At 34.7% G+C, this 26,109-nt stretch overlaps 2 protein-coding genes across 4 annotated transcripts; one reads left to right on the plus strand and one right to left on the minus strand.

Annotated features, from left to right (window-relative positions):
* Positions 1-1,311: 1,311 nt before the first annotated feature.
* Positions 1,312-15,042, minus strand: LOC148621266 (mesenchyme-specific cell surface glycoprotein-like). The gene is made up of 11 exons (XM_088575426.1): positions 14,886-15,042; positions 13,247-13,418; positions 12,566-12,820; positions 11,430-11,625; positions 10,792-10,936; positions 10,493-10,607; positions 6,297-6,485; positions 5,145-5,213; positions 3,073-3,314; positions 2,439-2,662; positions 1,312-1,426 (listed from the first exon to the last, which is right to left on the minus strand). Exons 1-11 carry the CDS (start codon positions 14,886-14,888, stop codon positions 1,327-1,329), a joined length of 1,710 nt encoding a protein of 569 aa, XP_088431552.1. The 5' UTR covers positions 14,889-15,042; the 3' UTR covers positions 1,312-1,326.
* Positions 12,692-25,996, plus strand: LOC148621267 (mesenchyme-specific cell surface glycoprotein-like). Of its 3 annotated transcripts, none has more exons than XM_088575429.1 (11): positions 12,692-12,831; positions 16,986-17,169; positions 19,367-19,603; positions 20,601-20,790; positions 21,287-21,431; positions 22,061-22,175; positions 22,570-22,749; positions 23,447-23,515; positions 24,330-24,568; positions 25,055-25,263; positions 25,869-25,996. In XM_088575429.1, the coding sequence occupies exons 2-11, from the start codon at positions 16,995-16,997 to the stop codon at positions 25,978-25,980; spliced, it is 1,671 nt and encodes a 556-aa protein (XP_088431555.1). In that variant the 5' UTR covers positions 12,692-12,831; positions 16,986-16,994; the 3' UTR covers positions 25,981-25,996. The 3 variants fall into 3 exon arrangements, with proteins under 3 accessions (XP_088431555.1, XP_088431556.1, XP_088431554.1); XM_088575430.1 differs by lacking the exon at positions 12,692-12,831 and adding an exon at positions 15,866-15,889; XM_088575428.1 differs by lacking the exon at positions 12,692-12,831 and adding an exon at positions 15,981-16,127.
* Positions 25,997-26,109: the final 113 nt, after the last annotated feature.

Below are 26,109 nucleotides of genomic sequence, written 5' to 3' on the forward strand. Positions count from 1 at the left end.
GAATCCCTCACCTTCTTGAATTTTGCCTTTCAAAGAAAATAAATTAAACAAGTTGTCCATCAATTTGACTAAAGAAGTCTTTGGTAGGACTATCACAAGATCTTTTTAACAATTGAAAGTTTCTTTTAATCTATCATAGTTTTCAAGATATTGACTGAAAACTATTAGAAAAAGTCATTTTTCCCCTTTGAAAGGCAATATCTCTTACAAGGAGTCTGAAGACTTTTGTAGTCCTAGTAATATGGATCATTTCATCTATTGAAAAAATTTGGATAAACCTAACGGTTTAGGAGATATATGTGAAAAACTACTGTCTGACCCCTATGTTCCATTTTTAGTAACGGCGGCCATGTTTTTCGACGAATCAAAAATCCCCACATCAGTTCTATGCAGTATATCCCAAGAAACATTCATACTAAGTTTGGTTTCAATTGATCAAGTCGTGTCAGAGGAGAAGATTTTGTAAAGAAATAACATTAAAAATAGCAAAAATCGTTGAAAAAAGGGCAATAACTCCAACAAGGCTTAACGGATTAAAACCAAAATTTGACCAGACATAGATCTCAACATGCTGAACACTTTTACTTTAATGTCAGAATTCAGCTAAATCTAACGGTTTAGGAGATATATGCGAAAAACTACTGTCTGACCCCTATGTTCTATTTTTAGTAACGGCGGCCATGTTTTTGACGAATCCAAAATCCCCACATCAGTTCTAAGCAGGACACCCCAAGAAACATTCATACTAAGTTTGGTTTCAATTGATCAAGTAGTGTCAGAGGAGAAGATTTTGGAAAGAAATAACATTAAAAATAGCAAAAATTGTTGAAAAAGGGCAATAACTCCAACATGGCTGAACGGATTAAAACCAAAATTTGACCAGAGATAGATCTCATCATGCTGAACACTTTTACTTTAATGTCAGAATTCAGCTAAACCTAACGGTTTAGGAGATATATGCGAAAAACTACTGTCTGACCCCTATGTTCTATTTTTAGTAACGGCGGCCATGTTTTTATGACGAATCAAATATCCCTACATCAGTTCTATGCAGGATACCCAAAGGAACATTCATACCATGTTTGGTTCTAATTAGTCAAGTAGTTTCAGAGGAGAAGAGTTTTGTATAATTGTTAACGACGACGACGGACGACAGACGCCAAGTGATGGCAATAGCTCATCTGGCCTTAGACCAGGTGAGCTAAAAAACGTAGCAGCTGCAGCCATTTTCACCAACCCTTGATAATTACAAAAAGATTTTACATGAACTTTTTTATTGCTGGTTTTTAGAGAGTAAAAAAAAAACAAAACTTTAGTAATAAACTTTTAACTGAAAGACACTCTGTAAATTCCTAGTGAACCAGTTCCAGATCCAATAACGTAAACCAAAACTGTTCCGTCTGGAGAGTCAGCATTGCTTATTACTCTGAAAAAAAAAAGATTTTATCACAATATCAGACTAAATGCTTTCCAGTTGACATTATAATTGTTCTGATCTTGCGGAAACTGTCTGTCATATGTAGACTTTTTGCACTTGATTTAAAATGAGAAACATGATAATTATATCCAATCAGCAAATCTTTTTTCATAAATGTTTTTATTCCGTCCGTCTGTCTGTCCGTCATAATATGTTGTCGCCTGGATAGCGCTTAAAATTGTTTTGACCAATTTTCTTCAAACTTTGAGAAATGCTTCGTAGCTATAACAGCAGAAGTGGAATCGATTTAAATGCAAGCTTACATGTACTGTATGATCTATAAAGGCATACATGTACGTAAGATGCACATTCTTGATTACCTAGTTTCAACTTGGTGAAAAGACTCTTTTAATGAGAAATCAGAATATTTGCTGAATCATTTTCATCAAAATTGGACTTTATGATATTGATGGATACATGGTTTACTATGTAGTTATTATATGTATGTTATTATTTGATAAAAGATACGAAAACTCTTTTAATTTGTAGACGATCCCCTAATTAATATTAAAATGTCTAATATCCCTATATTATATTTATCAGAAAAAGTTTCCGCAAATTAGATTTATAATACTTTTTCTGTGTTAATCTAGGTAATAATACTATTAAAAGGTAAATTAGAACATGAAATATTTTTTTTTGTTTAGATTAAGGGTATAGTTTTGGAAGATTCATTTGACAAACCAAGGCCCATGCAGCGACAGGAGTTCGCGATGGTTGACTTTCTGACTATCAGCTGCATAGCATCTGATCCAGGCTTTTTAATAATCGCGGTACATTGAGCTCAGATAGAATACCAGGCAACAGCTGCAGAGATAGGCCTTTCGAAATTCTATGACATTAAACAAAAAGCAAGATTCTTGCGTTTTCTTATTGAGGGTGTCTGCAGCGTCTACAATGAATATCGTACGTTAGGTAATTTTCAGAGCTTAAGCATACATATAGTACGTGTATATCTTACCCAATATCTGAGATGATGGCGTGACCGGCTTGTCTGTTGGCGTACAAACTGGCCCATGTGGTGCCTGTTTGTCCCTCCCTGTAGACAATCTCGTGCTGGGGAAGTGTGAGGGAATCGCTGTAAAGATGGATGAACCCTGTTCTGGTTCCCATGACAATAATTGGGAGAGTACCACCACCGGCAATATTGATTGTTCCTACTCCGACGCTAGTTGGCTCAGTTCCCTGAAATACAGTACAATCTGTGGAATCAAACATCGTTATTATTAACACAGTAAGAAGAGTATCATACCATTTTTTGGAGACCAAAAACGCGGAGAGATTGGAATGTGGCCTAATTCCGATATTCAATGGCACATTCATAAGAATCTGATATATTTATGTATTTCTTTCCATTAAAAATAAATTTGCGGAAATAACTGCATGCTGTATGGTGATATTACTTACGTACGTAAGTCTATAGAAATTTTTGTTACAAATGATTTTTTTTTCTGTACACACAATTGTACAGATTTCCAACATCAAAAATATTTAAACGAACAGTACGTTTGCTTGATAATGTTGCAACAGGGCTTATATGGTGGATAAAAGATTTTTTTTCATTACAAGAAATTATTAGAAAAGGAAAAAAATACCTGATCATCAGATCTTAGATCAACTTGTTGTTCTGGTGAAAGGTTAGCATCTGAAGCTTCACCGTTGAAAGTTAGGGCGTAAGCAGCGACCTCCTCCCGAGCTAACTCATCACCAGTATCATAAGCTAATGTCATTGTTGATGTGCTCCATAATGAGCCACTGCGCCCTCCGTAGCCAATGACGTCCTTGATACGGTTTGAAATCATGTCTTTAGCGTCGGTGTACCTGATTTTTAAGCGACCTTTAAAGAAAAGTAGAAAATGTAAATTTATGGTATATCTGAAACTCGGTTTTATTTTACATTCATTTCATTCAAACACGTTATTTTGCAATGAGTTTTGAAGACGAACAGGTCCGAATTCGGATTCTGGTACATAGGCTGTTGACTTTTCTATCGATATTTTGTACCGTGTGTAAATGAAAACAAAATACTTCTTGATACAAGGAGTAGAGGTAGAGTATATCACCATAAAATGTTTGAACGCAACCAAATTCTATGAATATATTATTTACGGCTAGCTTCAGTGCGGGCTGTCAGGGTGATGAAACGTTGAGCCTTTCCAAAGGAAAAAATCAGAAAGATCCCGAAAAGCAAACACCTGATGGTATCTTTTTGTCGTTACCTTCCCCAGTCCAAAAAATGTTTTCCAATGAAGAAATACCTGACCAAAAGTGTTATCCAATGAAAAATTAGTGTCGTTGATTTTCAATTAATCGCTATACATTATTGCCAACTTTCGTTTTCCATGACAAGGCAGAAGCGATCATGTTTAAACATGATAAGGGTGTTTATTTCCCTGATGACGGTTCTTGGCATGACAATATTGAGTATATCGTTAAAATAAGTTTACACTGGGATCAATGATCTTCGGCGTGTTTCGGTTTACACTGAATAAAATGTGCATTTCGTATATCAAACCAATTCTTGAATACGGAGATGTTGTATGGGACAATGTTCTTCAAATTTTTAATTAACAATATCGAAGGAGTCCAGGTAGAAGCGATCCGTAACGTAACTGGTGGCACGAAATTAACATCACTAGAAAATTTATATCGTTAAACCGGATGGGAAAAACTCGTTTAAAGTAGGAAAAAAAAACTTAAACTCGTGATGATGTATAAGATGATGAAGGTGATACCCCCGAGTATTTTATATAAGTACCATGGTGCCATGGTACCAAAAGCGCGGTCAGCCATTTCACGCGTCAATCACACGACTTATCCGAGACGCATACAAGGACGTCTGTTTATTCGAACTATTTCGTATTGTCTATAATATTAATATGTTGAATTCCCAGTAGCCACTCGTAATTCAAGGTCACTGAGCATACTTAAATCGCGTATTTATGTATCTAATAACATCACACGACCATCGCACTATTACATTGGTAGTAGACTATGCCAGTTGGCGTATGAACAGCAACTCTCTCAACGAGCATCTGTTCAAATGCAGCCTGGTTGCCTGTCCGAACTGTTCCTGTGGCTAAGTAAAGACAAGCAACCATTTCTTACTTGAATACTACAAGTACTCAGAAATCCGTCTTAACACTATCCAACCTTTAAGTTTTCAGATTTATATTAATGCTCCTATTATAGGGTCAAAATTATGCTCTTTCAACAGAAAAATATACCGAATTATTCTTAAAGGTGCAATCTTATATTAAAAAAAAATAAAATAAACGATTCGTAGATTAACACTGGTATCGCTTGTTTTTCCTTTCGAATACATCTCATCATATTTCTTCTGCTTTCACCTACATGTCTATTTTACTTTAATTTCACATATTATTTTTCTATTTCACTATTGCATAAATATATATGAAATGAACGTATTAGAGAATACTGATACTGTGCGTTAATATTTGTCATATGATAGGAGACGGATTAACATAATCTTGTTTCCGAATCCATATGGTGTACATGTATAATTACTGTTGTATTAACTACATGTATAATTGACGCAGTTATTTGAAATAAAATATGTTTAAAATAAACATGATTAATGGTATCCGACGAATAATACATATTTCATAGATAAACGGACCAACCACAACCCTTTTTAGATCCCTACCCAGATTAGCTTCGGAGTTTACTGCTGTGGTCAATCCAGCAGGCCAGTTGGTGCTGTCGAACTCGTTATCTGTAATATAAAAGGATTTTATGACGGCCATCTTGATTCACGAAAGTTGAGTACTTAAGAATTGGCAATAATAAAAATTTTGTCTATTGAAAAATAACATAAATTTTCCATGTGCATATTGTTTATTGTGCGAAGTGCAATAAACAGAATATGCACATGGAAAATTCATGCTATTTTTCAATAGACAAAATTTTTATTATTGCCAGTTCTTATAAATAAATATTAAAACACAATTTTGTCTTTAAACATGAGAAAAGTAGATCTGAATTTAACTGAACAGTTAATATTTTTTTATCCATTGAGATATAACAAAATTATTTTAACCAATCAGATAACAGTATTTATCTCAAATTAATTTTTTTGTGGTATATTACCATTTCCGTAAACAACAATTATAATATATCTTTAATGCAATGTCTGTTTTTTTGGGTGTTCCTTCATTTAAGGGGTTGACAGTAGTTTATTGTTACTTGTAGTTCCCATTCTCCCCCAATACTCCAGTTCCCCCTTCAATATTCAAATATCTTTCCTTGATTCGGTTTAGCGAAAAAAAAACATCATAAACCAAGACTAAATAAATAAATAAATAAATAAATAACCAAATAAATAAATAAATAAGAAAATGAAATAAAAAATAAAAATGAATTTTATTCCCTTTACCTATGTTCATAATTACCCGGTATCCACACACTGCTAACACCTCTTCCCTACGGTGGCAGAAACAGGCAATTGAAAAATATTTTGTTGTTGGTTGTTATTATTTCTATCCCTCGAGATACTATGTCGTTTTTTTTCAAGATAAAATGTACTCTCAAGATACTATATGGTTCATAAATAAAAAAAGATAAAAATTTCGAATAAACCTTAAAGACCAATCATGAATCATAATAAAAACCATTAAAATTTACTGCCTACAACGTAACAGTCATATTTTAAGTCCGATTTCATTTATTTTGTGTTTATTATGTGCCAAGAAAGATGTCCCTTGGACTTCGTACGAACGATACGAAAACATTCTTCCTCATCCGTCTCGAACGATATCGCTGCATTAATAATTTCTACATTGTATATAAATATACTTGCCGTTGGCGACGGTAATAGCCATCCTAGATTCATCAAACTCGGTACCACCAAGCTCTTGGGCTGAATATCTCTTAATGACCCCCTGGTTAGCGGAAACCAAATATTCTGCGCCATTCAAAAGCGCTGTCTTAATGTCTGTTGCTTGGTACATGGAATAAAGACCAGTTGGATGTCTAACCAAATTAGCACCTAAAATAGCAAACGAAAAGAATCTATATTTTAAATTATGAAGCTACAGGGTGCTTAGTGGCCAGAATGTTACAAAAAAAAATGCTAGAGTGATTTCAGTGATTTCGAGACTCTAACTTCTATACTGTTCACCGAGACAAGACCTAAAGTCGGTATACTTAATCTTTTACAAATCATACGGTCGAAGTGTTGGATGTCTTAAAATGTACATAGTGCCGGTTGACATGAACTACTGTAAAGCAGTTCATACGGACATGGCGCCTGTAGACATAAACTGTTATAGTTTATATGGATTTAAGAAAAAAACGGTTGACTTTTGTAGTTTATACGACATAGCGCAGGTTGACTTAACTGTAGCAGTTCAGATGGACCTAGCGCCAACTGAAATGAACTGTTTCAATTTATACAGATTAACGATGGTTGATTTGCTTTTTTTAGTTTATATGGATATAGCGCAGGTAGACTTAAACTGTTACAGCATGTACGGACCAAGTGTCCGTTTAATATTTCAAAAAATGTTCGAAACTGACACTACATCTGTTCGTCATATCATTTAATTAATTTCGTAGCCGAAAACACCATATAAGGAATAAAACATAACTCGAAAGCACTACATATGTTGCAGGTGGAAACCACAAAAACGAACTCTCCACTTGTACTACAAAGTACTACAACAGTAACAATGTACCAGATTGCAATTATGTCTTGTCGATCTATTTTAGTCTAATTTTGTTGCAACAGCTACTTTAAATTCGACGCAATCACCATTTTCAAGCCATGACTTTTCAGAACGTCTGCATTCACTTCCTATAATTGGCAGTTAATAGTTAAGTGTGTGATGACTAGAAATTTAATCGTATAGGATAGTTGTCGGTCTGAATTCTTATTATTTCAAAAAAGTTGATAAGAATGGTCTTTCGAAAGCCTTTGGGCATTGCGATTTCAATGCATGTACTCGAGACAAATTAAGCACAATTCAAAATAAGAATCAGGCAGAGAATATACAGTTAAACTCGTCTAAACTGAACCCCTTTTAAACTTCAAAATTGTTTCGATTAAAACGGGTTTACGGGTTTTTGGTTTTTTAAGTTAAAATTTTGAATTGTATTTAAAAAGTGACTGATTCGACAGGTTTTCGGAAAGAATAATCAAGGGAACCAAGGTTCTAGCGGTTGTCAAAAGAATGCAACCAAAGGACAAAGACCAGACATGGAAAACAGACACAAACAACAAAGAACACAAAGTAACCAAAATAATACATATAAAGCAACAAAAGCAAATGAGCAAACACTAAAACCTGGGAGCATGGACCAGGTGCACCGGTAGGGTAAGAATCCTCTGCTTTTCTAGAAACACCCGCCGAGTTGCTAATAAAAAGTCAAGTCCGGGGTGGACGAAAGAGGAAAGGAAAATAATGACATGTAGAACAAATCAGTTTTATGTCATGGCGCAGATGGATACACCGTAATGATCCACGAGTTCATGATGACGATCATAAAACTTCTATAGTGATGACTTCAATCTTGTTGCAACATAACACTTCGGGATTATTTAGGGTTATTCGGTTTGTGCAGGTTGTAGTGTATATCGATCTATCCTTAACAGCCCACTCCTTGAATGTTTTATTGCGTGTACGATATTCATTCAAAGTTGCGACTGTGATTTAAAAAAGTACACGTTCCTGGTTTTTATGGCAAAACACAAAAAAATGTCACCGAAACTTGAATCTTTTAATTTAACATACTAATTGGATGGACTGAATATATGTTATTATTTTATTTACAAGACAACAATTTTTTTTGTATTTAAACAGTAATTCTGATATGACGTCCTTAACAGGTTTTGAGACCACAACTGTCACAGTGGTCGATTTTCGATTGCTATGAGCGGCACGCGACTTATTGGGCGTGGCTTGTATGTAAATTACTGCCAACTTTAATCATGCTGCTTTCATTTGTTTCAGCAGCATGAATGAAAATCAAATTCATATTTAATGAAAATATTAAACGTTATGTTTTAGAACAGTTATATTCCGTAAAAACAACTCGCACACGTACATGTGCACGGTAACACTCGCCACGTGCGCCATCATGAGTGAAAACAATAACAATCGTCAATGAATGAAACATTGGTTCTTGGCAATGTGTGAACACTGTGACCTTATAATGCAAACAACAATTCGCCCTTTCCTTCATTGTACGTACAAAATACAAAGCAAAGTTTCACTAGCGACCATTTCAACTGACATAGCATGACGTGCACAGCTAAATATTGACAAACATGGCAGGTCTAAGATTACCGTAATAGGTCACGAAAATGTAAAAAAAGTACCGTAGTTGTCTTATTAGAATCGAAATAAATCACGGAAACTCTATTTTAACATTGTCTTACCACGGAGCTGACCATTTATGCCGCATTGTTTTACCCCGAGCGATAGCGAGAGGAAATATATTGCTATCGCTCGGGGTACAATAATGAAGCATAAATGGTCAGCCCCGTGGTAAAACAATGATAAATTGGAGTTTCCGTGATTTATTTCTTAAATATTTAAATGAACTTTCAATAATAGTTCGTTTTTAATCTCATTTATTGCTGAGGGAATTTCTAAAGAAATAAATACAAAGTTAGTATCTGTAACTTTTTATAGGTATTAGAATTTCAAACTACTGATTTTTTAAAAACATAATAAATCTCGACGCATTGTTGTGCTAAAGCATACACTTCAATACGTTTCGCTCCACAAAGGACTAAACACGTGTGTGATCTTGAATTCTAATCGGATGGCGGGTTTATATAGTGAAACGAATTCTTGCAAACGAATGCGAGTTTACATATACTTCTCTCTTTGTTTATTCTGACTGCATGAATCTTTTATTAAGTGGTACTCTATAAGGGCAGTGAGAGAAAGACAAAGCACGAAGCACCGTCTCCCCATATAAATCTTATTTTATTTTGCTACTCAATCAAACAAAACATCCGGGTTGAAAAAGTCTAATTTATTGATGTATGTACTTGTAGAGATTAAACGCCAGGGGCGGGTCCAGGTAAGGGCGTAATGGGCTTACCCCCCCCCCCCCCCTTAAAAAAAAAAAAAAAAAAAAAAAAAAAAAAAACTATCGTTATAATCTGCTAGTATTGTATTGAATGATGGCAATTTATCATATTCATTAATTAAACACATACTCTGATTTCTTTTTATACTGATTCCCCAATTTGATGGGTCATCATCAACCGTAAAATTTCGTTTCTCGGAGTCCGGCGTGTTCGACTCTGCGATTAGTATCCATTGTTGTTGATGTGATAAAGAATTCGCAAAGATGTCGATGTCAAAAACAAAACGTCAAAAGACCTTAAAATCGTATCAAGGTGTCTTGGACACCTTTTTTAAACAACCAAAACGGTAAGTAAATCAGTATAATACATGAATTTTGGTTGTTTTGTGTGACACTAACTCGGCATAAAAAATGTCACACCCTGACACTTTAACTATAAAATATACATGCTCCAAGTCAGGAACCGTTACATTAGTGCAATTCTCTATTATTTTATGTTTTTAAGCCAAAAAAGGTCCAAAAATTTTTTCGCCGAGCGAAGCGAGGCGAAATATTTTATTCTACGCCCCCCCTTTCAAATATCCTGGACACGCCCCTAAACGCCAAGCCATGAAAGTCGTTTGAATTCGCGTTGCTGTATATACTATTTCTATTTAAGTGTAATAAAAAAAATGTTTAAATAAATAATTATTTAAATTTTTCACCTTTGACATTCCTGTGTAGGGGTGCACCCACTGAATGTTGTACCCAAAAAATCTTTTCTGTTAGGAAACGCTCCTATAAATATCGGATGGTTTTACATCAAAATATCAAAAATTAGGGCCCTCGTGTAACATTCATGCACAAGTCTTGGATACACATCTCTACTTAAATAAATAGTGCGAAAAACCATACTTTTATTGACAATAAAATTTTAAGGATAATAAGCAAACTATAGAACAGAAATATACTTGCCACCGTCCCTGTCACTGCCATCCATATCATACAATGTCCAGTTTTTAACCCCTAATGCAAAAATCTCGTTGACATTATAGTTGTTGATATCAATTCTGGCAACAGCATTGTTTTCCTACAAAACCAAATTGAAAATGTATATTTTGTATTTTTATACATGTACAGACAGACGGACAGACGGACAGACAGACAGACACACACACATAGAGAAAAGTAAAAAAATAACAAAATTATTCCAAAAGATATTTACAAATATTGGTGCGTGCAAACGTGTAAAATACACAATGATGAAACCTTACCGGTAGAGATACGTAAGCAAATCGATCGTCTGTACTCAAAGTTACTCTCTCTGGCTCAAGATCATCAGCAAATGTGTTTACAATTCCAGCTTGATGGTTTCCTCTGTATACCCACCTAACTCCTCTGTCCAAGTAAAACTGCTCTCTAAAGTACAAAACAAACCAACGGGTTATACTTTGAGTTCTAACAAAACTGATTAACGAGTTTGCTTAACTTTTAAAGCGCCCTGAATTACAATCGGACTGGAATAACCAAGACATTTTTTCTCCATGAATTGACATATATACAAAGAAGCAGCCGTCTCAAAAAATGGGAATAACAGCAGTTTTATAACAATTATGTGTGTGTGTGTGTGGGGGGGGGGTGCGTGGGGTAGTGTTTGTGTGTTTCTTTCTTTTTTTGTTTTCTTGTTTTTTTTAAAATCATTTCAAATTATCACCTAGGTAGTTGATTAACATGATAAATACACAATTCTGCGACGAAATTTCTTTTTTTCTACCCATGCCCTGCTACTGTAATAATATTTATTACTCAGCAATAAACACACACGCACATAAACAATAAACACATACAAGTTGACTCAGGCCTTTGTGAGCACAAATATAAGCAACTACTATGAGAACCAAACAATGCATACCTGCCAGACAAAAATGAACTAAAGTCAAGGGTAACGACGGCTGGGAACCCACCATCATTTCTCAAGATGATGGAGACAGACCCTGGACTGTCAACGAACTGACCGGAAGTTGGATCTCTTTCACCACGTGCTTCGTTGGCAACAACTAATTTCTGACAATCACTTGTGAATGCCATACCTTTAGGGTCGACACCAACTGAAAAATACAATAGTTTTGTTTTTTATCTGTATATTTCTGTCAAAGATCATTTTAAGCAAATTAAACCCCACAGCTTTTGCAGCCCCCACTCCTCTTAATTTATGTTTATCCCTTAATAAATTAAATCTCGAGCTCTAATCTGGAAGTATATATCAGCTCCTATAAAAAAGTGCTAGTCTATTCAAATCGTTTATTTTTTGGTGAATACATAGTCAGTAAATCTACATTTTAACCGTTAGACATGTCTAAGCAGGGGTGGATCCAGGCATTTGAAAAGGAGGGATGCCAGCCTGGGTTCCTCAGAAAAAAGGGGTGCTATGACATTACGTACCATAGTTTGTCAGTTTTAGAAATGAGAATGCCATTTTTTTCAATAAAAAGGAAGGGTGCGACCCCCTGCACTCCCTGGATCAATCCTCTACTGAAAGAAACTCGGCGGGTGTTTTTAGAAAAGCAGAGGACGCTTACCCTACCGGTGCACCTGGTTCATGCTCCTAGTTTTTAGTGGAGTCCGAGTTGCTCATTTACTTTTGTTACTTTGTATGTATGATTTTAGTTACTTTATGTTCTTTGTTATGTATGTCTGTTTTCCATATCTGGTCTTTGTCCCTGGAATACATTCTTTTGATTATCGCTATAACCTTGGTTCCCTTGATTACTCTTTTACTCTAAGACCAACGTGTTTTTATTTTATTATTTTTTTCAGTTGTAAAACAAACCAAAGCCTTAAAAAAGACGAACAAAAAAATATGAAGACAAACAAACAGTATATAAAACTGAAGCAAAGACACGTTTAAGCAAACAGAAAATCAAAGCCAGATGAACCAGGCGTGAATCTCTTAAACGTGCCATATACACATAGTCCATGTTCACGTTGGTTTAATAATTCTCCGATTTTTCTTTTATCAGCTCGATTACTTCCCTTTAAATAAATTACCTGTTTCTCTTCCTGTTCGTACGAAAGAATTTGGATTTCCCTGTTGGTAAGGGGTGAAAAATTCGACATGTCCTTCCTTTGATGGTAGACTAGACTCGAGAGAAACAACGACGGTATCGGAACAGACTTCGACGTCGTTGGCAATGCCGTTCTCAGCAGCACTGAATTGATGTGTATAGACGACGGATGGTGTCACCGGGTTGGCAATATTAACAATGTGAAGTAGACGTGGTTGGTTGGATGCAGTTTGTGCTCCTGAAAAAAAAGTTGGTTTATTATGATCACAGGTTTTTTATTTAGCAAATACTAAGATCCCAGCTTTTTCCCAGGATATGAACGTATTTTAAAGTAGATCATTCAGGCTTATACTTAGCCTGTAGAACAACGATTATTGCCGAAAGGAATTGACTTTGTATACAAAACGAAGGTGCCATACTTGCTCTTATTCTCTTAAAGACATGTTTAACTCATATTTTTCTTTTTTTTTAACAATGTTCGTTTGTAAAACTGCTGATAACAATACTTTGATAAAGCAGACAAACCTGCCTGTGTTTTCATTAAAGGATAGTAAATATTATTGGTTTGCTGTTTAATGTACATGCTTAATCCGATCAATTTGTATTTACCGTCAATTTTATTGCTTGCGCGTAGGTATGGCACAATGACACTGTTTATATTTACCTAAAACGTATAACATTCTGCTTGGGGCATGGTATGCGGCTCTGTGTGCGGCGTTTGTCAGTAGTCCAAGGTTTGTGCCCTCATAGGGAAATAAATGGTATGCTATTTGCGTCATACTGAACTGACAGAAGACCGACGCCGAACTAAGGAGGAGGACTAACGCTCGCAACATCTGTTTATTAAAAGAGAACATCAGTATAATTCTAATAAAATATGCATGATTAGAATTTTTCAGACTGAAACTTTGCATGAAATGGTGTCGGCCTTTTTATATCTAGTTGGACACAATTAGTAGATTTTTAGGAGGAAGGGATTTATTAACTTTGCGACGGGTAAAAGCCATATTGGATGGCTGAATCCTGTATTGGACGGCTAAATGCCGTATTGACGCACTTTTGTTTTTCGTATTGTATTGGCAGTTTTTATCATACTGTATTAGTTAGGCTAATATTCGAACGTTAGTCAATAATATATGTTAATAAATATGTAATTTCAAATTGGCCCTGTTATAGGTTTGAGGTCAACCATATTGGCCTCGACAGCCGTATTGGCCCTCGGAGATGCCTCAGGACCAATACGACTGCCTCGACCAATATGACAGACCAAAACCAATAACAGGGCCAATATGAAATTACATTTTTATGGACAATTTTATTAACCAACTCAGCTAGATGATTTTTAGAACAGTTGTTTTCGTGTTTTACCAAAAACATGTAGGTTTATTTGCATTATTCAGACTTAAATATCTTTTTTGTATAAAATGGTAGACTTTTTTGTGTTTCTGCAGCTTTTAGTCCTGGTGATCAAAGTTCATTAAATCCAATTCTAACTCAAAATGGCGGTGTCAAACGACCGGAAGTTATGATGCCGTATTGGCCCTGTATAGTTTGATCCATATTGGCTCCGTATAGATGACCGGTTTGAATATCTTATAAATTAGTCAGTTTTTGACATGTTTTAACGTATTTTGGGTAGTTGGTTAATAATATAATATAATTGCGTAAGGTTTTCCATATTGGCTTCATTATTGGTCCGAGGCGTAGCCAAAGTCCAATATTGCTAACCGAGGACCAATAATCCAGTCAATATGGAAAACCTAATGCAATTATACTTTTATTGACTAACTAATCTAATACGCCATATTGGTCTAAGTCAGTATGGATTTAAACCAGGCTAATATGACGTATTAGACGGCTAAATTTAGTAGTATTGGCGCACTTTTTTATTTTTGTATTGGGTTGGCAGTTTTGATCATATTTAGGCTAATATTCGAACGTTAGCCAATAAAACTTCGTAATAAACATATATGAACCTAGATCTGCCAATGAACTCAAATTGTGGTTTTAATTATTAAGAAAATATGCATGGTGATAATAGTTAAAAAAAGTTTTGTTTGCAAGGAATAATTATTTTACAAATTTAAGCTGTATTAGAAAAAAAAACCAGAAAGGTCAAGATCAAGTACAATTATGTAACAAACTAAGCCATAACCGAAAATTGTGGTTAAATCAACGAGATGTAACTTTTTGTACATCATGAAATAATAGAAAATGCATATATTTGGTAAAAAATCAATCCATCATTTCAAGAGTTGTGAAATAGTAGAAATATAACGATATCTTGCAATATTTCCACTTACCATTGTGCCCAAGCTTCGAGATTTCACTGATCAAGTGATTCAACACACAGCTGTCACGGTTCTTTCTATTATCAGAAGTAAAGGCATGCCCATGTCGTGAAATTATGTCGTGTCATTCCGTCTAATTGTTATGCAAACCATGCGGCTTTTGCATAATATGAAGAAGTAAGAAATGACCACCCGAGGTTATTTCATTAATCATTGATTTTAAGGCAACAAGAAGTCTGAATAAGTACTTCTCTCTCTAAGAATCAAGCAAATGTATATAAGGAGTGACACACGACGGAAAAAAAAACACCGAAATTTTATTGCATTATCAAAGTACATTGTATATATATCTCGTGATCTCTATAGATAACCATCAAAGTATTTGTAAAGTTTACCTTTTTTTTAAGATGTATCTTAAAGTTTACCCTTTTAGCATGTTGATAGGTTAAATAGACTTGAAATGCACTAGGTAAAAAAGCAGGACGATTTCCCCCACACCTTTTCCCTAAAATAATGTGCCCTCATTGCATGATTCTGACAACGAATGATACTTAAATTTTCAAATATCACAGAAAGAAGGAATTCATCGCTTAAATCTTAAATCTGAGCACAGAAATTGGTGATGAACTACATAGAAGGAATTAAGTAAATATATATGGTTGCATATACGTAAAAAAAATGAAAGAGAACTTGATATTATTGAGACATTTTAAGATTTTATTACAGATTAGATATAACTAATCTTAATCATGACAACACTTGTTACATTACGGCATTGAAGAAAGATGAAGAAGTCATCAGCTAGGAATATTGAATGCTTCTCTTTGTTATAACCCATACTTATTTAAAGGACACACATAACTTCAAACTATGTCACGAAGACAGAATTCAGCTTTCTTAGTAGGTCAAGATAAAGACCAGACCAGGGATAATACATTACTAAAATAAAGTCCCTGATTACCTCTCGACTTGTTAGTACACCGACCATTGATTGTGGGTGTTCCTGCAAATACTGGGTAATACTTACTATGTAGTAGAATTACAGTGTCAAGGTATTTTATTTCTAATTTTATAATCTCATACGTATACTGAACCAATAACCAAAACAGAATTGCACGTAAGTATAAGGTCAGCTTTTGATCAATCATGATCTGTTATCTGAATACTACACTGAAATAAGATAAGGGTTTGGAAAGGTCGTGTCTAGGTTCTGGTGGCTTCTTTACATTAAAATAGGTTGACTCGTCGTGCCAGGTAAATACTAATTTTTTACATCTGTTTTCTATTTTCATATGGAATATTTCTTTATGTTTATTTCATACGGTTTATGTTATTGAAAACCTCTTTTACTTGGTTAATGCTCACAAATCGGTTGTCGGTTCAATTTTAAAAAATATCAGGTACCAGGACAGACATGCATAATTGTATATAAAATACACACTTGTGAACGATATCACGGACTTCATTTAAGAGGCTATCCATATAATAATTAGGCAGATGCTATGATATGGGTGGCACAGGGTAAATTTTATCTCGCTGATTTTTTTTTGTTCCAATGTAATGTTTATATTATATAAATGCCCGATAGTTCAAAAAAATTTAATAATAACAATGGATGGCTCTAAAAATGATTTTACAATTCCGTAAGAAAGCTGTCTCCCTTTTTCAATGAATTTCAATGCTTTCTATTTAATTTATTTCTCTTAAACACTTGCATTTTATCAAACCCCAAACATTCAATTTTGAAAAAGGATGCATTTGCGATATGACATTGATGAAAACTTTAAAAAGTTTGAAAATAAAATTTGTCACGTGTCAACCCCTGCCTAGTTTTTGCGTCGACGTCCTCTTAAAAATGTAGAGTATGAAAGGGATATTTGACTTAATCGGTTCCGCATTGTTATGTTTGGTAGATATTTAACTTGACTGAATTCAAGAAAAGGAAACTAAACGAAAGAAAACTTAGATAATAACAAATTATATTCCTTCCCAAGATAACGATCAATATTATTATGAAAATATTATCGTAAAAAACTTATATGTGCCCTTATATTCATGTTAAAACAGTAATTATATTGCTATGTATCGATTCATTTCTATTTCTATTTTCAGACTGACAATATGAGGTGCCTAATTGTATTTCTGGTTTTAACCCCTGTTGTAATGGGGATTCTGCAATTCAGGGAGAAGGGTTATGTAAAATTGCCCTATGACTTAAGTGGAAGATTCGCTATGCTGAGAGACGGTGCTACTAAAGCCAGATACCATGCCCCCACACGAATGTTGTACGTAGTTGGTAAGTACCTTAATGTACTCCATGCAGCAAAGTTTCGGATGGTAAAATGATTTTGAAGTATCAGTCTGTCCGTCAATCCGTCCTCCCATCAATTAAGTTGTGATTTAACGATGTATTTGTAGCATTCTGACAAGAAGGTAGTCATAACATATTGTGAAAAAAAAGTTAAACCGACCCAGTATTAGGTGCTATCAAGACGGTTACATAAGCGATCGTGCAATTACACTTGTTACCTTGATAACAATAACCTATATCTGTTGTTGGCTGGAAATTGTATGCTCACCTGTCCTGAATTAAGAATGTTCGCTGCGCATATTCAGCTATTTGGTCAGATTTACAGACTTCTCTGGTTTTATCCATTACATACCAAAATATTTATGCCCAGTGACTCCGATCATTTTTTTCAAAAATTCATTTAACACTCCTTAAAAATCATTTGAGAAATTTTTAGGAAATCTTTGCTATTTCTACGGAATTTTAAATAGATGAAACCCACTGAGATATCAAAAGAAATCATTCTTCTGACAGCATTTTTAATGCTTATATCTTAAAAAACGGGCATATATACCCATCGATTTTTGTTACGCTACTTATTTTGTTATAGCATGAAAGATCTTAAAAGATTTCGCAACCCTTTGAAACCCTTGTGCTTAAAAAGAGCAGCGAACATCCGTAAGTTGGGAAGAACATATGTCTTGCAAATTCAGTAGGAATGTGTCCTTAGTAAACTGTTCAAATTGACAAAATATATGACGTTTCGGCTATGCTGTACTAGTTGACTTTTATTCTAACTACGTAATTGAAATAAAAAAAACTGCACAGTAAAATCGAATTGCAGTCGTTCATGGCTGATGGACGTTTGTGTATAGATTATGGTGACAGTGAAAGCAATGGGTACAATGCATGCAGGGCGGATCTAGGATTTTATGAAGGGGAGGCGTAATGACGAGAATTAGTATAAAAGGAAACGTATAATGAATGAATATGATAAATTGTCAAATTCAATACAATGTTTTGCCGATTACGATGGTTTTTTTTGTTCTTGTTTTCTTTAAAAAAATGGAGGGGGAGGCATATGCCTATTACGCCATTACCTGGACCCGCACCTGGCATGGTTACTAGAACAATTATATTTCACACAGACTCTCCCTAAATGATAAAATAAGAGATAAACCCGCCTTCATAAAAAGAAAACAAAAACAAACAACAAACAAACAACAAATATATTAAATATAATGATATCAATATGAGGCAGATGTAAGGTGTAAAAGGACGAAGTTGAATATATATATATAAACACATTCTTGTCACTTGGTCTTTTTTTCTACACATCTTGATTGTTCTTGCCACTTCTTGACACTTCTCATCGTTAATCAGTGAAATCGATATTACTCAGTGTTCGTACTTAGGATTTTTTTTACTAATGCCTATTCTTACGGCATATGTTGTGAACGAAAAAAAAAGATGTCCGAATTTAAGTAATAATTGAAGATCATATAATAAACGCTTTTTAGTGAGGAAGAAGCTTTGAATGACGTGCCTTCCTGGCAGACTAAAATAAGGCTCTTTTGCTTCCAAGCTATGACTTTATTTCGCATTAAATGCCGTTACCTCGTCCCCTATAAACACGAAAACAAATAGGATGTGCTCTTTGATGGTCAAGAAAGAAAAAAAATCAACGATAGACTGAGCTGCTCTTCTTTCGATTTTGCATGGTAAAACTATTAACTCTTAGTTTTAATGAATATTGAACATTTAACGATGAAATCAATGATGGAATGATGTTAATATTCCAACGTACGTTGAAATCACCAACATTAACTCAACGTGGTAAGTAAATCGTTATTCATTATCTATATACGTGAAATACACAATGATTCGACGTTGTATATACATGTACATGTATCCACTTTTCAACGGTGATTAAATGTAGAATGCCCGCTGGGTACATTGTAACTAAATTGTAGAACTGATCACAACAAATAATTGTACAAAGGACTTGAATCACATAAATCAGCGGGTATGTTAAGGAAGGAGAAGTTGTACATGAATCTATAACTAATAATCGATACCATTCTTGAAAGAACCCCCTTTATTCTTGTACTCTCTCAATTTACTTGGTACCCTACTACTAAAGTGCGCCAAACTATGTTTTTTTTTAAATTGCATATAGATCTATATAAATTACATATTTCAGGTAGTGGAACGAACTTGCTTCACATCATTGAACTGACAAACCCAGACAATCCCACCATTGTCTATACGCACGAATTCAACACAGCTGGGGATGGAGAGGTGACGGATGTACAAGTATGTCCAGATACCGTAGCTGTGTCTATTGTCAGCAACACGAGGGCTGCCGAGGGGCACGTAGAGCTGTATGATATTTATTACAAAGGGGACCCAACCTTTAACCGTCTTGGGCGTTTACCAGGTATATATTAACGATGCGTTTGGAGTACGTGTATTATATAATTGTTTGTGGAGTTCTTGTTTTTGTTGTTTTTGTGATTCAGTCAAGGCACGAATACGCGAATATTCCATGGAGAGTTACATGTACGTAATTTAAAAAAAAACAAAATACGAGTTATAAATTCAAAGAAATTAAGGAATTTCGAGAAATTCCGGTATATTGAAGCCCATAAAATGCCGAAATAATGAAGATTGTATATCTGTAAAAAACAACAGCCATCGGAAAAAAATGCCCTAAGTGTACTTATTAGAGTTCTAAAAACCCAATATTTTGCCTTTCCGTAGTTAGTTTCCTTGTTAAAAAATACCCCATCAAAATCAGATACGACAATTTGCCTTAAGGAAGGTAATCAGCTAAATTATTCATCTTGATTATAGTTCAAAGTTTCACTTAATTAACTTAAGTTCTCAAAATCAAGCTACCTCGTCCACTCTAACAGTGATGACACAAGAAACATGCACAATTACAAGACATGCAAATAAACTGAATTTAATATTTAGTACATACATGTACTTGTAGATTAGCGCTTCCTTCATCAGAAGGCCTAAAATATGAAAGATCGAAAGTTCTAACGAGGAGATCGGGCCATCTGAAATGCAAAAAAAAAAAAAAAATAATAATAAATCATGAATTGCAGTATTTGCTGACATCTTTTCAGATTCAATAAATGAGCGAACTTTTAACAATACAATTTTATGATATTTTCACATACAGATATACCATTGAAACACACGACATATGTAATTTACCTTACTTTAATGCAAAACAAAATGAAGAAAAAAAAAGTTTAATGCAATTGAAAGTTAATTATCATACTAATCACAAAACACATCTGTGATTTAAGCTGCGTGTGATATTCATTACTTGAACACCAAAGTAATATTTTAGGTCATTTTTTTTGTAATGCATAAATTTGCACAGTAATGTAATTTCGGTCATTGCCTTTCATTTATTTCAGTTGGTTTCTACCCCAAGGATATGGCATTTACCCCAGATTGTTCCCGTCTAGTTATTGTAAATGAAGGAAAACCAGGTCTTAACCCGGAAGGAGTATTCGTTGACCCAGAAGGATCCTTTACTATTTTGATCAGAAACGACAATGGATTCCCCCCAGAAATCAACGTTGACTTCCAAAATTTTAATGCTCGGTAAGGAAGAATGACATTGTTAAAAAAATTATAATATCTTAATTAATTGGGTCAAACCTTTTGTAAATTCTTTAAAAGTTTTTTTTTATTTTGGATTTTACAATTTAATGCTCATCACCGGGTTTTATATGCAAACCGTACCAACCGTCTAAACTTTGACAGTTTTAAGCTAACATGGGCGTTATACTGACACAAACTCCTCATTCCAGTCAAAGATCAGTCAAAGATAAAATATTTTAAATTTCATTTACAATTAGTTTCATTCTATATGTTAATTTTTTAAAAGAATTCTGGTCCAAATTTGTGCTTTTCAACCCCCACCAAAAAAAAAAAAAACAACAAACAAACAAACAAACAAACGAAATCGCTGTGCTGGATATATAATATTTGTCTCTCATGCAGCGAAATGGTGTACATCATTTCATAATTCAAGAAAATACATGGAAGTAATATGAGGTAAAGGTTGCCTATTATTTTCAATCTGTGTCTTATACAGGGTTGCTGAATACGTTACCAAGGGTGTTCGTTACATCTTTAGAGGTGACCCAGATGCTAATATCACAGGGTCATTTTCAAAGGACTTGGAGCCAGAATCTGTCACCATTGACAACAATGGAAGATATGCTTACATTTCTTTACAGGTTAGTTTGTTTGCTGTATCGATACATCTGATCCATGCGCAGATTCAGAGATTTTGGAAAGACATTTTTCGATGGGGTAGGGGTACACAATTTTTCTTTTACTCCAAAATTCTAAGTGTTATTGCAATTATTTTGGTACCACTGGAAAGCTAAGACATTAGGCTACATGTTGATACATATATTCAGTTAGTTTCTTTACACGTAGTGTCCTAGGTAGGCACGGATCTATGATTGTGTTATGTTCGAACAATTGAGTCACAAAAATCTCGGCATTTTGTGTCAGTGGGGGTACAAGTACAGGCTTGTACTTAAAAAAATCAGACAGTATTCTTTGGCAACAAATTAATTTGGTATTGGGAGATATAAAGGTACGTGAAAATTATCATGAACTTGATTTAAGGGGGATGTGCACGGTGGACCCCAAGCCCATAGACTAATGCTCTTTGCTTGAAAATTCGATAGCCATCAAATTTATGTTCAAAATAGCAATTATGGTCAAAATCTGAAGCTAAATTGCGCGGATCAAGTTCGGCATACTTGAGAAATCTCGGCGTTCTTCGGCACTCTTGATCATATTTGATTATTCACTCTTCCCAATTATTTGTCTGATCAATATTATTCTTTTGCAGGAAAACAACGCTGTTGTAAGATTTGACCTGACCACATCCTCCTTCATTGACATCTACCCTCTTGGTGTTAAAAATTGGACCAGCTTTGACATGGACGGTAGTGATCGTGATGGAGGTATGACATTTAGCCAAAATAGAAAAAAAATGTTGAGCTGAAAATCAAGTTCTTAATAACATCTACATGTGTATCCATTATTTAGTATTGTCACAGAAAAGACATCTTCGTGCTAACTTTGGGGTGCTCAATATATACTTCCGCGAAGAAAATTCTTTTACTTCCCAAGCCCTACCTTGCGGAAGTGTCATTGTTTACTTATCCAATGGAGTGTTTGACCAGCAAGAACGGTAAATCCGTATGCATTTTACAGACTCCCTTGCATAAGTTTTAGTTAGTTTAACTTAAACAAAAAAAAATTAAAAGTTATGAAATTTCAGTGTCCCCATAATGGTGGCTTAGTACAGTTTCTCCATCAAGCGTAGTATAATATTTTAACTTTTTATTGTTTTAGGTGCCAATCTTCAACGTCATAACATCTTTGGACTTTACCAACCACGTGACATTAAATATTTTGAAATAAATGGCGTTGGATATATCTTGTCTGCGGACACCGGATCAATGAAGACCTGGACGGTTGCGAATGAAGGGTATGACTTTACCGACGGCCAGAGAGCTAGAGCCATGTACATTGGTAAATATCTAGTAATTTTTTTGAACAAAAATGCTTATTTGGTGAAACGCATGTCTAGGAGAAGACACTTTCACGCGTGGCTTGTAAAAAATGTCCCCCAACTCAGAAATAAAAAAAATTAGTTATTAAGACGAAACATTCACATATATTTCTATGTACTTTATCAAATTTTTTGAATCACGTTAATGTTTTTATCATTATCAGTTTATATATACATTTTATGTTGAACATTTTGTAGATTGTGACTCCCATTTCGAAGTGAAAGATCTTGTATATTTCTTTTACTATTTACCAGCTGGTCTATAAAAGCCGAAATGTTAACCTTTCATTCATTATCAGCCACAGTTCATTATTCAAACACTGGAGAAAGATGCCTGTCATCTAAAATAAATGTATCCTTTTTATTTTTTGTCTCAATCTCATAATATTGACAATTTTCTGTTAGGTATACTAGATTAGTGCACTGAAAAAAAATCTGCTTTTAACAATGGGGTTATGTTTCCGGGTTGCTTTCTCGTATTCATGAGATCAATAGGGGTGGATATCTTAACAAAATATTCCGTATATGACAGAAATTATATACTATATCACGCTTCTCGCGGCGGCGGTCGTTCATTTTCTCTCTCATTCACCGCTGCAAACAGGTCTTCCTTATTTTTTGTCATATTTTGATCTGAAATTAATACTTATGTTTTAGGTGGACAACTTGACGGATCCTTAATGGATCAGGCTACTTATACTAAAATGCAGACTGATGCTAATCTTGGTGAGTACACTGAGGTACATTAACTAATTGGTCGATTTTCTGATACATGCATTGTATTTATGAGTACAGTAAAATTCGTGTTAGTTTACCATCATCTGGTGGTGAATACACTGAGATATATTGTACAATATAAATAAGAATATTTCCTGCTATTAGTAAGTACAATGTTAATTAGGCTCTTGTGTCTCTTAGATACAAGTTGGTAAATGCTAAATTGCTTTTCGGGTATATTGCGAAACATGATGGTTCTGCTTTACATTTGGTGAATACACGGATATATATATGTTACGTCTGATTCCGCACTTGGTGAGTATACATATGAATTAATGCTAACTAGTTACAAATGTACATGTAGCATGTTTATTCTATTGTCTACTTTTGGTGAGTACACTGTGAACATCTTGATTCCGTTCCGTTGCAAAAACCGTTTCCGCTCTTAATGAGTGCACTGATATATTGGTTAAGAATATGTGTAAGGTGGGCACTGTTAGATACATGTATATGTTAGTTCAGACTCTGTTTTTAATGCGTACACTGATTTATTGGTTAAGAATATGTGTCTCTTGGGCACTCTTAGACACATGTACATGTTAGTTTAGACTCTGGTGTTAGTAAATACTCTAATATGCATATGGGTTATTGCTCTTATCATGGCTCTGCTTATTTGGTACACTGAGAAACAGGCCATATTAGTTCTTATTCTGCTGCGAGAAGAGTATTAATACATATAGTGTATCCATGAGGTGTATCTTTATATTGTATGCGTTCATTCGATTAGTTCAGGGCTACATTGGTGTTCTTTATTAATTTAAAGGGCGATTACACTTTGGAATAAACGAGGGAAGGAACTTTATCAACTTGATTCAATATCCTCATGCGTTTGGTGGTCGTAGCGTATCTATGTTTAACGCCGTAACATTCCAAGCCGTTTACGACACTGGTGTAGATATGGAATTCTACCAAGAACAAAATTACAGAGGTACATTTAATGGTGAATGCAGCAATATGAATCAATCGCCACAACAGCAAGCTGACCTTAGATCAGACGATTACGTAAGTACGTGTAGAAAGGAATTATGTCTCCTTGTCCTTGAATGTCATTTGGACAGTTACCGTGGCAAGAGGCGGATTCGGGATTTCAGATTGCGGACGAAAACAGAATTAAAGGCTTCACGAAGCGAGGCAAGACAATATTGGGTGGTAACATTTGTGAAAAAGCAAGATTTCCTGCGGAGATATTATTTTCCCAATTTTAGGGAGGGGCGGACCTGGTGTCCACCACCTATGAACTCGCACGTGATTACCATTCCTAAAATATAATTGTGATTCTATTATTTACGAGGTACGAAGCCGTTTTTCTTTACATATAATTAACTATTTCCCTTTTGCAAATTGTAATTTCACAGTTTTTATTTTATAAGGAAAAGGTACATATTAATTTAAACACAAAACGTTGACCAATTTACGTACATATACATGTACATTGACTTTAAGCGAAAAAAAAATATGATAAACTAATTTTATACTTATTTTTTGAAGGGAGTTGAACCAACTGCTCTAGACGTTGGTACTATCAACAATAACCCAGTGATGGTGGCAGGGACCAGAACAGGATTGATATTTGCATACAGAATAATAGGTCAAGCTTTCTCCTTCCAATCCGTTCATAGACGTGGCGGTACAACACAAACATGGAACACACTATACGCTGCAAATAACACAGGAGACGCTATCATTTCAGATATTGGGTATGAATTTCATGCATACTTTTCCCATAAAAGGTCGTGTTTATTTTGGTATTTTGAAGTCTAATAGTTTATGTATACTTTGGTCATGGTAATTAAAATTGTTAACATGTTCTCAGATTGTTTTGCTAATGGAAAGTCAACCTTTTTATAGAGGTATATTTGCCAGACAAAGTTCAGAATATTACAGTAGTACACTTCATGCAAAACCGAAATGACCTTTGCACACTGATTTTGCCGTACGTGGGCATGCTTTATAAAAATCATACTACGACCTCTGTGCTGAACTTAGAATATGTGTTTTATATTAAAGAAATAAAATGCTTCGATTCTCTGTTTCCAGATATTCTCAGTCTCTAAAAATAATCTGTGGCAAAAAAAGGACGTCACTAGGCCACCATTTAAAGTCGGAATTTAAGTTGTTTGGCACTTTGATAACTGATTGTAGAGGGAAAAAACTACCTTATTTTTCATTTCAAAAGTAAATTTTCATAAATCTGTTATTCGTATTATTTTTGTCGTTGGAGGGGAAAATGGTACATGTAACTTAAATTGTATGTTTAAGTTAAATTAAATTATAGTGTAGTGAGTGTGCCTTATTTTTACAGATATTTGGATGAAAACACCTCTCCAACTGGTACCCCCATGGTGTATGTCATTGGGTCCGGATCCAGTTCTGTAGGACTTTATGAATTATATGATGATGGTATAACTAAATAAAAGTGAGGCAACCTTTTGTCTGCTGTCAAAAATCATATTACTATAAAATCGCAATTTACCTCGGGCTGGATAAAAATATCTTTGCGGGAGTAACGTGCCGGCGAATTGACCTGCCGGATGTTTTTGTCT

The sequence above is a fragment of the Perna viridis genome, chromosome 3 (genome assembly GCF_037379345.1).
Source record: "Perna viridis isolate PV_CMFRI_1.1 ecotype Kerala chromosome 3, ASM3737934v1, whole genome shotgun sequence".
Lineage (NCBI taxonomy): Eukaryota > Metazoa > Mollusca > Bivalvia > Mytilida > Mytilidae > Perna > Perna viridis.

Coding starts and splice junctions, on each gene's coding strand:
- LOC148621266 (XM_088575426.1), bottom strand. Junction 3,315..5,144: donor AAACTCCGAAGCTAATCTGG/GTAGGGATCTAA, acceptor TTTTCTTTAAAG/GTCGCTTAAAAATCAGGTAC. Junction 1,427..2,438: donor GCCATCATCTCAGATATTGG/GTAAGATATACA, acceptor TTTTTTTTTCAG/AGTAATAAGCAATGCTGACT.
- LOC148621267 (XM_088575429.1), top strand. CDS start 16,995: ATGAGGTGCCTAATTGTATTTCTGGTTTTAACCCCTGTTGTAATGGGG. Junction 20,791..21,286: donor TTCCAAAATTTTAATGCTCG/GTAAGGAAGAAT, acceptor TGTCTTATACAG/GGTTGCTGAATACGTTACCA. Junction 24,569..25,054: donor ACCTTAGATCAGACGATTAC/GTAAGTACGTGT, acceptor TATTTTTTGAAG/GGAGTTGAACCAACTGCTCT.